At 52.6% G+C, this 14,766-nt stretch overlaps 1 protein-coding gene across 1 annotated transcript; it reads left to right on the top strand.

The window, feature by feature from the left end:
* Positions 1-7,302: 7,302 nt before the first annotated feature.
* On the top strand, positions 7,303-12,943 carry DNASE1L3 (deoxyribonuclease I-like 3). Its single transcript, XM_009895740.1, has 8 exons — positions 7,303-7,455; positions 9,211-9,299; positions 9,905-9,997; positions 10,286-10,398; positions 10,936-11,048; positions 11,422-11,579; positions 12,488-12,584; positions 12,815-12,943. The coding sequence occupies exons 1-8, from the start codon at positions 7,324-7,326 to the stop codon at positions 12,941-12,943; spliced, it is 924 nt and encodes a 307-aa protein (XP_009894042.1). The 5' UTR covers positions 7,303-7,323.
* Positions 12,944-14,766: the final 1,823 nt, after the last annotated feature.

Genomic DNA, 14,766 nt, shown 5'->3' with positions numbered 1-14,766 from the left:
GGGGGCGGCGGTGCAAGGGGGATAAAACAGGGGTGCAAGGGGGCATGCAACAGGAGGGCGGTGGGGGATGCAAAGAGGCTGCAAGGGGATTACAACAGGTTGCAAAGGGCACGTGGCAGAGATAGAGCAGGGGTGCAAGGGGGCTGCAATGGGGTGCAAACAGGATATGACAGGGTGGGAGGGGGCCACAATGAGGCTGCAACACGGGTACAAGGGGAGTACACAGGGGTGCAAGAGGAATGCGAGGCAGCGGTATAGGGATACAGTGGGGATGCTTAGGGGGGGATGCAGTGTCACTCCAATTGGGGGTCCAAGAGGCAATGCAGCATGGCTGCAACAGGGATGCGATGCAGCAGGTCAAGAGGCAATGCAAGAGGGAGTGCAAGGAAGGGAATACAACAGGGGGCAAGGGCGTACAGTGGGGAATGTAATGCAGCTGCAACAGGGACACAATGGGGATGTAAGGGGGTATGCAGAGGAAACACAGCAGGCATACAAGGAGGATGCAATGAGGCTAAAGAAGTTGTACAATGGGGTTGCCATGGGGATGGAAGAGGGATGAAAAAAGGCATGTGACATGGCTGCAGCAGGGTTACAAGGAGGTACAAGGGCAGATACAACAGGGGTGTAAAGGGGATGCGATACAACCACCACAGAGATACAAAGGGGAATGCAGCACTGCGCCCCACACAGAGACCGCACAGCCCCCTCGCACCAGGCTTGGGAGCAAGCTTGGGTGGGTGGGGGGCACCTCTCCCTTTCCCAGGTCCTGGGATGGCGCTGTGACCAGGTAGCACAAAGCTCTGCCACATTTCCCGTGGAAAGGACACAAAGGTTGAAATCAGAGCATCCTACTGATACTTTTATACCTGAAATAGCATTTTTAAGCCTGCCATTTAGGTTACAAGCCTGTTACCTGCCCTCTCTTCCCAACAGATGACACTGCTCTTGAGAGCTGTGTTTCAACCTGCATTTTAAACATGCTCTGATTTTTCTTAAAACTGCCACCCAAATCCTTTTGCTATAAGCAAATTTACTTTCATTCCCCCTGGGTCACATATCAGCTTGGTATGCACCTTTAAGATATGCCCCCAAATATGAGAAAACTTAATTAAATTGGGAATGAGATCAGCTCCTGGGTAAATACAAGCAAATTGGGTCAAATCCTCACCGCGTCTGTGCTTTGATAAAGGATGTCCCTTTGGTCTGGCAGGCTGGGAGAACCGGGAGAAGAACTGGTGTAAAAGGCTTTCCGGGTCAGAGTTTACTGCTATAACCAAAAAGTTTTGTTAAGATGAGCTGTCAGAAGATATTTATAACTGAAATTGAGTTTTTTTACATGGTCCGGTGAAGGCAAGGCACAGCTGCATGGAGCTTTTTTGTGTTCTTCGTTGAAGAGCTTCCCAGTCAAGCTAGGCTAAGCAAAGATGAGCTTCCGCTAAGGTGACCTAAGCAGGCACAGGAGGTATTTCACAAGCCTTGAAATGTTGTTTGCAGTCGTATTTGTTTGTTCAACTTTCTCATGCACGGCCCCAGGCTCCCGCGGGACACGTGCAGGGCACCGCTGACTCACGTCAGGGATGGATTACCCACCAGGTCGTTATTCCAAGCCACCTGGTGGGAACACCCCTGGAAATAGTCATAGCAAATGGCAGCTCTTAAAATAGAGAAGCTGAAGCGGAGACCTGCGGCGGTTTTTATGTCAAAACCAGGCATGAGCTCACAGAGGAACCCACTCTCGCAATCCTGGCACGGGCATGCAGCCACAGGGAAGAGTCATCAGGTGTTTCCTTTGGTGGTGATTGGGAAAGGAGGGATCTTCAGGGCTCTCCTGAGTCAGCCATCACCAGGAGAAGGCCACAGCTTCAACAGGTCACAGTCCCAGTGAGGAGGTTGGCAGTGCCACGATGGCTTTGCTAAGCAGGGACCAAGGCTGCTTCTCTGTTCCAACACAGCAGAGGAGACCTTGGGCTCTCTGGGTGGCACGAGGGACCATGGGAGAAGGCAGGACTGGGCTGGGCTCCCTGTCCCCACAGAGAGCAGATGAGCCCCAGGCTTGAGGGGAAAAACCCAGCAGATCCCATGGTGCCTCCTTGAGGACCCTGCAAAGCTGTTTTTGAGGTGGCTGTGGCATGGCAAGCTCAAATTAAAGGCCAGTACCTGCACTGACCTGCCCCATGTGTTTTGTTTCTCCTCTCAGCCCACAGATGTGACTCATCACACAGCTGCAACAGCTGGTGAGGACCAAGTCACCCCCCGAGGCTGCCGGGGGGTTCGGAGCCCAGTGTCAGCAATCCTGGTCCTCAGCTGAAAATTCCTCATTCCTAATGCCAGCATCAGGAGCCGGGCTTCCCACCGGCAGAGGAACACAGCTTCAGTGGTGCGAGCAGGGCAGAGGATAACTTATGATCCAGTTAGGGAAAAAAATGTCTTTCTAAATCAGAGCAGCCACAGGAAAAGAAAAATTAAAAATAATCAGGATTAGCTGTCCTATGTCCCCAGAAACGAGGCGGTGAGACTTTCACATAAACTGTCTTGTTTTCCATGGGAAGGTGGAAGCTATGGTTGGATTCAGGCCAGGGTAGCTGTAGAGAACTGAAGCTCCTATCTCACCAAGCTGAGGAGCAGTGTTGCTCCGCCAGATGAAAGGCTTCCATGTTATTTTCCACTGCTGGATGATGAATCCCTAGGGAGCACGGCAGGATTGTTTGTAACCACAACAAGTGACGGCATGCCGCTTTGGAGAAGTGAATCATCTTTCCAGGGTGACTCGTCCCCATGTATTTCCACTCACGCAGTGTCGGCCTCACGGCAATCCCCGGGGGACTGTGGGCATGGGAGAGCCCTGGGGCAGGGGGGTGCCCCATGAACCCAGCATGGCCCCACAGCCTACCTATGGGACCTGCTGTTGAGGAACACCTCCCCATGCCCTGAGCAGAGGGTGACTTTAATGACATACAGCTGCCAAATTCACTCCCCAGGGCAGGGATAAGGTCTCAGCTCACCCCGGTTTGCAAACAGCAGCTCTCAGCGAGCACAGGGGTAAATAACGCCTGTGGGCAGCCACGCCGGCTTCATTGCACAACCTGGGACAAAGGCGGGCAAAAATGCTCCTGACTTTCAAAACGTTACAAAGCAAGACCTACTTGCCTGTTAACAGCTCTAAATAATACTTTCTTAACTCTACTCAAAGTTAATGCATATATTACACACATTTTAATTACATCCTTAACCACTAACAATAAGGGTGTACTTACTGTCAGAAAAACCTCCTTATTTGGTGGCTGCAATATCTTTATGGAGGGGTGGCTTCAAAGCCTCGTCTAATCATCGTGCATCAAAGCCTTCATTTCAGATTACCACGTCCTCTCCTATGTCTCAGCTAAGTGGCCTCGTTCAAGAAACTGAAAACATGATGAGGCATTTTTCCTTGAACTGCTTTAGCAGGCAGGCTTTCACACTTTAAACCACTACTTGAATAATACTGACGCATGAACTTGTAAAAGAAAATCCTATGAGTCCTGTACCAGCAAAGGAATTATGCCCTGGCAGCAATTTATTAGGTAGAAAATGTACCTTCCAGAATGATAAATAAAGATTAGGTATCAAAGAAGACCCTATTGATTCAAAACATACCTCGTATCTTGCACACCACATGTTTTTACCCTCAGTTATGCTGAATTTCCAGAGGGTCACGCCAGGACACTTGTTGCTGTTACTTACATTGACACTGAAGTCACCTCCCAAATGACCGTATTTGGTCTGCAGCCCAGTGGTGAACTTTAGGAATACGAAATGGCCTGAGTGCTTTGCTACTTATTAACTTGAAATTCCAGGAGACTGAGATAAAATACTCTGCCCAAAGGTTGTGATAAAGTCACTGAGAGCCCAAAGGTCATTCCATTCACCCAAAGAAACCTACTTTTACAGTGACATTGGTGACTTTGGGGCTGGTCCTTCCTGCTTCTCCCACAGACCTCCCCTCGCCGCAGCGGATGTTGACAGAGCTGCAATTTGGGTAAAACCGATAAAAATTAAGAAACACCCAACACCTCAAAGCCTGGCACAGGGGAAGGGGAGCGCGTGGGCCCCTCGTACGGAAAACAGAGCTGTGGTGGCATCTGGGGAACACCAGCCTGGAGGTGCCGGTCCTCGCACTGCCCGCTGGCACCCCAACACCACCCTCTGCCCACACTGCCAGCGCTTCCCCAGAGCCACACGCTCCCCTTTGTGGGGGACAGGCTTATGGGGGTGCTGGAGGGGGCAGCAGGGACACCCTGACGGGCCAGAGCTCGGGCAGGCTGGGACAGCCTCTCCACCCTTTGCAGAAGGTGCACAGCAGCGCCGGTGTCCCCAGCACTGCCAAACCCCCAGTCAGCACGCAGCCACCACGTTTTGCCCGCGGGAGGAGAAATAAAGCTTCAGCATCATTTTCAGGTGACGAGCAAAGCGACTCCATGCCCCATGGGTGCTCCCCTTCCCTCACAGGGCACCCCGTGGGTCACGTTGCCCTTCAAGCCCAGAATAGGTTCCTCTGCCAGCAGAGAAGGGGATGTGGGCTTGCCTGTGGTCTCTCCCTGCAGCCTTCCCAGAGAGGCGCAGGAAACCTCAGAGATCCTCTCAGTCTATCTCTGCCAGCAAAAACAAAGCTGCGTGTGCCCCACGAGGAGGCCGGGGCTGCGGGTGGAAGGAAGCGGCTGCGCCTGAGGGGTGGGTGAGGAGGAGCTCACCATGGGACCCCTGCGCCCCCACTGTCCCATGGGGACCCTAAGCAGGCATTGGCATGGGGACACATCCCACCCCATCCATCCCTCAGCACCTCCCTGGGAGTGGGGAGATGATGGAGGGCTGAATCACTGCTTCAGAGGTAAGCAATGCACCAGCCACAGCCCCCAGCGCAGGCTGTCAGCAAAGCTCGGCTGAAGGACCTTCAGGAGGAACCACCAGGGCCTGGGCAGCACCTACTCTTGCTCAAGCTGACCCTGGCATTGCCTACAGCCTCATCACCTGCATCTTCTCCCCTGGGAGCAGGGAGAGGCTGAGGAGGGGCTTTATTTGGGAACGTCCTGCAGGTGCTGCTCAGCTGGAGGTGGTGGTCCTCACGCAGCATCATTCAGAGTAGGGACAAATACCCAATCCAGGTTGGTTTCACCAGCAGCTCCACCCCTCTTGTGCAAGACCAAGACAGCCCTGAACCAGCAGGTGATCGCCAGCCTGCCTCCAGCGGGTTTTGCGGCCTGATAAGGAGCGAAGAGAACATGCTCAGAAAGTGCAGTAAACAGAGAGATAAAGGGATGCAGAAAGGAGCGTGAGCTCCCCGCGTCCCCCCCTCGCAGGTCACCTCGCTGCTGCCTGTCCCTGCGGAGGGTGGCTCTGCCTGTCCTGCTGATAACGGCCAGGATGGAGGGGAAAGGGGAGGCTGATAAGAGAGCAGTCCTGGGGACAACACATGGCACTGACGAAGGCGGGTCCCTGTGGTTCAGGGTTAAAGACCTCATCGGCACCACAACAAACATTTGCTTTTTGATGCCAGGGTAGCCAAAGCAAGCCTGGTTTTGGGGTGAGCTCCAGGTTTTGATGACCCTGACCCCGAGGCTGCAGGCGCCATCACAAGCCCTTGGCTCACACTGCTCTTTTGGCAAGGTCAGGCGGGAGATTTACAACCCCTAAAGCTGTCGCTCTCCTCTCCCTCTTCATTTGTGTCCTCCAGAGCCTGTCCTGCCCAAGGCCGGCTCGTTAGAGACCCAGCGGAGAGAAAGCACCTACAGCCCCTATAACAGGAGGCAAGATGCCCGCTCCCCAAGCAGCTGTGTTCGTCAGCGAGCGTCGGGGCGGTACAGCAGCATGCCCCTCGTTAGCCGCAATTGCCCCAAATCCCCATCCAGCCAAAATGGATTTGCGGTGCCCATTCCCACACCCGCAGCACACACCCAGGAGAGCCGCAGCCGCCTCCCCGGCCAGACTGGGACCTCGCTGCTGTCAGCGCTGCTGCATTTTTGGGAGCCCCTCCATGTGCTGCGCTTTGTGCCAGCTCTGTCGGACTCTGTTTAATTGATTTAGGCAGGGCCGGGAGCCATCCACTGGTGCTTCTGGGTTTGGATCTGCACGGGCAGGCAGGGGCAGCAGGGTGCCAGCAGCCTGCATGGCTGTTTTCAGGAAAAGGAGAGAGGATGTGAAAGCACCCTGTAAGCACAGGGAGGAAAATCCAAGACACTTGAAGGTGCCATTTACCCTGACTTCTTGTTATACCTCCTGCCATTATACCCGATCGGGGGCCAACAAACGCATCCCCAGCTGAGGGCTGGCACACGGTGGAGGTGCCAGGGAGGGCAAGGAGATGGTTTCTCTACAAAACCCACCCCAGCTGCAGCATCCTCACTTGAGTGCTGTCTTGGCCAAACTCATGTGTCCCCTTCCACCACTCCAGACCCATGTGCACGCACCCTGGGTCCCCAGCCCGAGACTGCTGTGCTGGGGACACTTGGCCAGGAGTTTGGGGGCAGTGCTGGGGGTACCACATACCTTCCCCAAGGCTGTACCGCGGCAGCTGAGCCAATGGGCCCTCTTAACTGTGGGCACATGAACACGGCCGTCCCGCAGCAGCTGTCCCGCCGCAGGGCACATCACAGCTCTGGGTGAAGGGAGAAGCAGGTAAAAGCGTGTGGCCTGAAGCACTGGATGGTTTATCGCTTTCTCACGGCATGATTTTCTGACCAAGGCGACAGCAGAACAAAACATGGACTTGGTCGAAACCTCTGTGTCCAGGGTGTCCCACAACCATTGCCTTTCACTGAGGTTTCTCGTGCCCACCACCAGTGCCCTCCAGAAACCCCTCTCTCCCCCCACCACTGCTTCCCAGACCCTTTCACCATCTGCCCCATCCACCTCCTCGTCCTGCAGGCTCTTCACCTCTTGCCTGGGGTGGCCCAGGGAGCCCGGTCCTGGCCCAGCACTTCCTGGGGTGGTCCTGGCTGGTCCCCAGGCATGGCAAGCATCCCACAGCGGGTGCCTCCCCGTGGGGAGGGATGCCGGGGTCTGGCGGAGCAGTTGCTCCTCCAGGATGGAGAGGTCGGCTCAGAAGAGCCAGTTTTTCCACCAAGGCAGAAGTTCAAAGTCTCCGTGCTGCTTCGTTCTGGGAGATGGAAGTGAGGGAAAGGAGGAAATGGCGATTCCTGTTCGTGTTCATGATTGACACAGCTGACTGCCCAGTGTGACCTCCCAACTGGTCACAGAGGGACGGATGCATGAACACGCTCACACACCACACATGTTTATATTTATAGCCCATACTTTCAGCAACTCATTTTGTCCAAGTTCCTAAAGATGTTGCTCTTCATCTTGCTTTCGCTCTTCAACTTCAACCCATCTCTGAGCCTAAAAATCTGCTCCTTCAACGTAAGGTCTTTTGGAGAAACAAAAATAGCCAGACCTGAAGTCGTCGATGCCGTGGTAAAGGTACGTTCATTTGCCTGGCTAAGACAGACATTGAGCTGTCTGAGGATTTCTGAGCTACATAGTCTTGCTCTCTGTTTATTTTTCACAGTTGAATTTCAAGTAAAAAAAAAAAAAAGAGTTAATAATTTAACTAATTTTGTACTCTTAAAGTAAAAATCAGCCTGTGGTTGAGTAGGGTGTTTGCTGTTCTTTTAGCCTGCATGGGAATATAACAGAAACAGCATTTGCTGCTTCCTTTGGAAATGGTGTTAGGAAAGGAGGAAAACCTCTGTGCACAGTAAAAAATAATTCTCACTTTGAATCCACAGAGCTTTGTTTTGTGATACACTGTTTACCTTGCTTACGTGCTAATTATTCTGAAATATTCTTGTCTAATGAAACGTATTCTCAGGACAGCAAGGAGTATCATATTAGAGTGTTGTACAAAATTGAAAAGCCTGATTGCTAATTTATGTAAATAAACCCTCACCAGCAGGCTTCCTCTGCAGCAGCTGAAGGTAACTCAGCTTTTTAAAAGGACCATGTTTTGGACTTACAGCTTTTGCAAGTCCCTTCCGAGACGCCACAGTAACGGCGGACGAGGTGCTCGGTGTTAGTGGGACGGCTGCCTGTGCCAAACGGCAGCAGAGAGGAACACCACTGCTTAGTTGGGCTTTAGTCTTTTCGTCGCAAACAGTTGGAGAAGAAGGATTGTCTGGGGTTTGCATTTCTGGATCGTTCTCCCTACACTGTCAGCACTATGGGCGATATATACTAGATTATGGGCAATATATTAATTTCTTACAAGTTTCAGCGGGGAACAAAGGGGGCTTTTTTTCCACAAATATCACCCACAAAGTTCGAAGAGCAACAAAACCAGGAGCAGAAGGAAGCCCCTGAGCATGCCGGGCTGTGGGGTGAGCTGGGTTTTCCCACGGGGAATCCCAGCGCCGGCCGTGGGAGCCCAGCCAGGCTGGGGTTTCCCCCGCTCCCCAGCCCCCTGCGGCTCCTCTGCCGTGCTGCAGCCCACGGGTGCCGGGACCTTGTTTTCAGACCGGGGTTCGCTTTGGGCTCCACGGGCTATTTCAGAGGGGTCGGCAACAGATGACCGGGACAGGCGAATGCTGACAGCACACATGGCTGTCGGGAGGCACAGCATAGCGATAGGACCTTGAGGGTGTATACATCAAAAAAAGGATGAAAACCACTGCCCTGGGCTGATGCTACATCCTAACTGGCTCCCCTCGATGCCCCCCAAAACCTCCTGCCACATCCATCTGGGCACCCAGCGAGTTGGGATGCTTGTGCGCAGCACCGGTCCAAAGCAGGGAAGAAAAACCTACGTGGAGAGGGGCAGGGAGGAGAGAAAAGCACGACCTACCGTGGCGGGGGGGGGGGGCGAGGGGGGACGAACCACGTTTTTTTTGACGGGGAACGGCACCCCAGCAGTGGTGGGGGGAGAGCAGGCTCGCAGCAGCCTCTTCCCCTGGCTGCCTCTTCCCCTCCACACTTCCTCCTCAGGAGCAGGCATCCGAAAACAAACCCCAAACCGCTCTGCTCTCGGGTTCCCTCTCCCAGCTCCCGCGGGGGCGTGAGGCAGCTCTGAAAGCAGAAGGGCTTCGCTCCGGCCACTGCCCCCCCTCCCCTGACCCCAGGGCGGGTGTTGCTTCTTCCACAAAGGAATTCCCCCGCACCAGTAACCACTTCTTTCTAGCGTCTTTCTAATCCTCCAAAACCCGCCGCGTGCAAACTTGCTTCTGCTCCTTCCCCTTGCAGATCATTTCTCGCTGTGACATCATGTTGCTGATGGAAATAAAGGAGAACAAGAACCGTGTTTGTCCTCTCCTGGTGCAGAAGCTCACCAGGTAGGGTGGACATGGGCAAGCAGGCAAATATTGGGACAGATGGTTGGCAAGAGCCCGTGCTCTGCTCAGCACCGCTTTACCAGGGATAAAGCTCAGGGTCTGGGCTCCGTCCCAGCCGTCGAGGAAGAACCAGGCTCTGGGAGCACTGCTGAAGGTCAGGAGCAAAGCCAGCTCCAGACCAGTCTAAGACATGTATTTTTAAATCAAAATAAGATTCAATTTGTAAAAGATTAATTCTTGAAAGAAAGCAGAAGGGAGGGACAGGCCCTCACCTGGTGAGCACTGGCTGCGGTGGGGTTAGGAGTTGCTTTAGGCTGGGATTTTCCTGCATGGACTGACAGTCCAGAGGAACGAGCAGCGTATGCCTGGCTGGACCCAGATGACAATGACCCAGAGGCTGCAATAAGCAGGGTGGGGGTAGGGTGAAAGAGCCAGCGATGGAGCACAGGTCAAGACAACAGGTCCTGAGAAGGTTTTTTGTCCCTACTACCCATCTCTGAGGCCAGGCAGGCAACACCCCGTACCCTCAGGCACAGCCAATGTTATCTCCTCCTCAGCCCCTTGTGAATGTAGAAATAAACTCAGGAAAAACACTTTCCTTCCAGTCAGCTGAAGGGGCTGAAGGAGGAATACAACTGTGTGGTCAGCGAGAGGCTGGGAAGGAAGAGCTACAAGGAGCAGTACGCCTTCCTCTACAGGTGAGCGAGCCGCCCTCGCCGACGAGCCGGCCCCGCACCCTGTCCTCCCGCACCACAGCCCTGCGGAGACGGGCTGGACACGGCGGAGGTGGCTTTGTCCCGAGGGTGCCCGAGAGGCGCAGGCGGTGCGGGTGGGACAGGCTGTGCCCGCCTGTGGGGATCACCCCAGGCGCAGCCACCAGCCTGGCTGTACCCGTCCCAGACCGTGGCCCGGGCTCTGGGTCAGTGTTAGACATGTCCCAGTGAGCCACCAGCGTGACATCCCCTACCCTGTCCGTTCTGCTGCAGACAAGATCTGGTATCGGTGAAACAAACCTACCAGTACCCTGACGCCCAGCCTGGGGACGAGGATGCCTTCTCCAGAGAGCCCTTCGCCGTCTGGTTCCAGTCTCCAAAAACGGGTGAGAAGTTTCAGAAACAAATCACTCTCCCACTGGCGAGTCTCCCAGAGCACGATGCTGCTGGCTAGACCCGGGCGTGTGGTGGGGGCAGGCGAACGGCACCACATCCTTCCCCCACGCCGCATTTCCTTTTACAAGAGCAGCATTTGCCTTCGGGGCTGCTGCCTCTGGCATCGCCCACAGCTCGGTGCACGCCGCGGCCCCAGGAAAGCCTCTGCCATCCCCACGGGCAGTGGTTTGTGGATGTGCCCCGTGCCGCTGACATGGCCCCAGGAGCAACTATTGCTGCTGGTGCCAGAGCAGGGTTTGCCTTGCCCTGACGCAGCACCTCACCGCGCCGCAGCTCAGCATCCCGTGGGCAGCTGATGGGGAGCACTGTGCAACTACACAGCAATCGTCTCCAAAACGCAGCCAGAACAGAAGCTGTTTCTTCTTCAGAAAAGCCTTCTTGCTTCCAAGTCAATTTCTGTTTCTTCATGATTCAGCGTGTGTTTAACCATTACATTTTTTTTGCTGTTCTTTTGCCTTGTTTTTAAGCTGTCAAAGAGTTTGCTATAATCCCTCTGCACACCACACCAGAGACAGCAGTACGGGAGATTGATGAGCTCTATGATGTGTATTTAGACGTAAAACAGCGCTGGAAAACTGAGGTTAGTTGACACATCTACGTTACAAACAGCATCTTTGGTACTGAGTCAACTGGCACGCAATTTGCTATTCACAGCCTGATAACCTTAAAACTGTTGATAACAAGCCCCAGATTTTGCATATCTCTTTGATGTATTTTCATCGAGTTACCCACACTTTAATTGGTGAACTTAAGCTCCCAATAAAACCGCTGTTTTACCAGAATGCCTCGGTGGTGAGCCCAGCAGGAAGGAGATGCCCCACTGCACTCAATGAGTGCTCGCTGTTTGAGCTCTATGGGCTATTGGGAGCATCTGTTGACCCTAAAAGTCCTTGCGGGTCTTCTTTTGAAGAGCTGTCTGCATGATAACTTTTGAAAACCCTCCTACCTTCCAGAACTTCATCTTCATGGGGGACTTTAATGCTGGATGCAGCTACGTTCCCCAAAAGCAGTGGAAGAACATCCGGCTGAGGACTTACTCCGAATTTGTCTGGCTAATCGGCGACAAAAATGACACGACAGTGAAGAGAAGCACGAGCTGCCCATATGACAGGTAAAGGGTTCACTGCCAGACTGTTCCCTGTCTATGACTTTCCGAGAAAAAAAAATATATGAAAAGGTGTCAGTGACTGTCAGATAAAGCAAATGTGCCTGAGGCCTTCAAAGATAAAACAGTGTCCAGGGAGAAAGGAGATCTGGATACTTCTAGTCAGGAGCACAAAGCACTTTGCAGGCTGGTTGGCAAGAAGTTTTGCAGAACGGGCAAGATTTCATGCAGGAACTAGCCGTTATTGTGATTTAGGTGGAGATAAATGACAGGCAATTATGCAGGACTTCTCGTCTGCAGGGAGCCCTGCAGGCACCCAGGTGGAAGGTGCTGCTGTCTCCTCCGTGCTGGGTTTGTGCCATGGTTTTTTCTCTTGCATTCGTAATTTGGATTGACAAATGCAAAATCGAGTTGTGCTCAGGAGATGGGACACCTCGCCTTTCCCGGGCACGTGGCAAGTATGGCTGCTACCTGCAGCTCCCTCAGCAGCGACAACAAATACATCAGCTGATAAGAGCCCAGAGTAAGTCAAGACTTAACCCTCTTGCAGAATGAGCTTCTGGATCAAAGCAGGGCTTCACTGAGACTCCAGTCATTGGTGTCCTATGATTTTTCTATCCAAAGTATAGCTTCGAACTTTGCAGCACTGTTGGGGTGGGTTTGGATACAAGTTATTTAATGTTGGCTTCCATGGCCAAGACACACCGAGGGATTTAGGTGTCTTACTCCCAAGGACAGCAATCAGCCAAACTCAGCAGAAAGCAGATGCATGCTGGCATCTCTAAGTAGGCAGCCCATGGGAAAGGACAAACCATATGCAGCTGTGACTCCATCAAGGCCACCTCTCTGGCCACCAGCTCAGTGCCACTAGTTGGGCACCGCATAACAGCACCTCATTCCCTTGCTCCTTGCAGGATCGTGGTCAGCGGGCAGAAGCTCGTCCACGCTGTCATGCCACACTCTGCCAACATTTTCGATTTCCAGAAGGACTTTCAGATGACGGAGGAGCAGGTAGGCACAGCGTGGGCTCTGCAGCAGTGGGGCAAGGGCTACCACAGGAGCACAAAGCCAACAGTATCCAGGCAGTTTTGAACATGGTCTTGTCCATAAAATCGTTGCATCCTCCCAAAGTGATGTAACGCTCGCAGTGCACATCCACCTCCCCACTGCCAGGGTGAAACCCCATGGGGCAGGGTTCGGAAAGAGCTGGCTCCCAACCCCTCTGTGCCCTTGTCTTGCAGGCGCTGGGGGTGAGCGACCACTTCCCTGTAGAGTTTGAGTTAAAAACAAAAGGCGGCTTCTTCAACTGGCTGAAATCACAGTTTTCAAAGAGGAGACGACCAAGAAAGAGCCGCCGCTTGAGCTCATGAGCGTGCTGAGTCCTCTCACATGGCGTGGAAATACATGGATGCCAACAGATCTTGTAGAAGACTAGTGTAGATATACTCACAGCAAGTGCATTATTTAGTGGAAAAAACCCACAAATATTTTGTTAAAAGTTCAAATACTTTGGGTAAGAAGGTAAATTAAACATTCAGGTTATTTTCCTCGTTGCATGCAAAAATAAATCAGCTAGAAGCAACATACTATACTGACTGTACTGATCACGAACGTCATAGCTACTGCAAGGCTAAAATACTTTTGTGTATGTTATCTGTAACACCTGAAGGGCAGGGATCTCCACGCGTTTGCACGGGCTCTGGAGCTCTGCCATTCCTTCGCAGGGGCAGAGGGATTAAAAGGACCTTTCTGCATCGTCTGTGTGTGTGTGTGTGTGTATTTTTCAGAGCTGCAACCGGTGAGACACAGGCCTGTGCCTGGTGATTTGCAATGCAAAATGTTGCTGAACTTAAGAGCATTTACTTGGTGGGGGGTTGAAACTGCTCACAGTATCGAGCGCTTGAGGAAAGACAGAAAGAAAAGACAGAGGGACGGGCAGTCAGAGCACCTTTTCTGCACTGACCCACCCAGGGAGCAGGAGGAACAGGGAGCTGGTGGTTCCCACCCCTGCCAGCTGCCCTCACCCTGCCCGCAAACCTCAGGTGAGAAGTCCTGCGGATCCCAGCTGACAGTGCTGCCAACAGAGAGCATCAGCAAAACTTAAATTAAAATCTGATTTCAGCATCCAGACGTGGAAGTGAGCTGCATCTCCATCCCCCCGCACCCCCCCTTAAAAAACCTCCATGGTTAAAAACCTCCTGAAGTTCTCCGATGAAGCAGACTTTAATGATGGTTATTTAACGTAGTGGTGCAGCAGTCTGTTTTCTCAGCTTAGCCCACAGGCTGTATTTAGTGCAAACCAAACCCTGTCACACAGATGGCATCTGAGAAGTGGGAACAATCCAACTGTTAGTAGAAGCAAATATTCATCTCCCTTCATCAACACCCCCCAGTTAGTCTGCAGACGGGGCAGGGAGGGCTACAAACGAGATACACTTTTAGAGGAGAAAAACAGTTTGGCCTTTGCGAAACTCACTGTCTGGGGAGAAAGAACTTGAGGAAAGAAACTAAATCGAGAGGGGATTATCCCGGTGGGGTGCATGCAGGGCAGACAGCAAATCCTCCAACTTTCAGTAGCAATTAATCTTGAAACGATCCAGCATTTCATAAGCTCCCTCAGTTATACTCCAGTCAAGGCAAAAGGAAAGAGCCTGATTTAGAACAAATATTTACACTGGGATTTTTATAGAAATGCCACTGTCTGGCTGACAGCAGCAGTAGCTCATGTGAAGGTTGAAATCAGTGTAAGTCTCTGGCCTCACATCATGGTCCTACATAAGTCCCTACTCTCCTTCAGCTTTCAGAAAGAAGCAATGCACAAAGGAATAAATCACACTCCAGGAAAGCAATGATGGATACATTCAGTCATGAAAAATAGGTAAATACAACTAAGTTTTGCTGAAAAAGCTTCGTCCTTATTTGTGACATTGAGTATAACCCCTTATCAAGCATCTGAAGATAAGAGATGTGGCCAGAGAGTGGCTGCTGCAGCGGCTGCAGCCTCAGGCGTGATGTTAGCCGCTGTCGGTCCGGAGATGCTTTTGCAGAGAGACTGAGCATTTGACCGGCAGAGAGACATCTTCGTGCAAAATGATGCTCCTCCCTGGAGAGCTGGGATGCACTTTTGTGAGACTCAAAGCAGACAGGCAGCATCTGCGCTCAGCTCCTAACGCTTGATAGGGGCTGGGAGGTG

The sequence above is a fragment of the Charadrius vociferus genome, unplaced genomic scaffold, assembly GCF_000708025.1.
Source record: "Charadrius vociferus isolate BGI_N301 unplaced genomic scaffold, ASM70802v2 scaffold512, whole genome shotgun sequence".
Taxonomy (NCBI): Eukaryota; Metazoa; Chordata; class Aves; order Charadriiformes; family Charadriidae; genus Charadrius; species Charadrius vociferus.
This window is presented reverse-complemented; position numbering and strand designations above follow the sequence as displayed.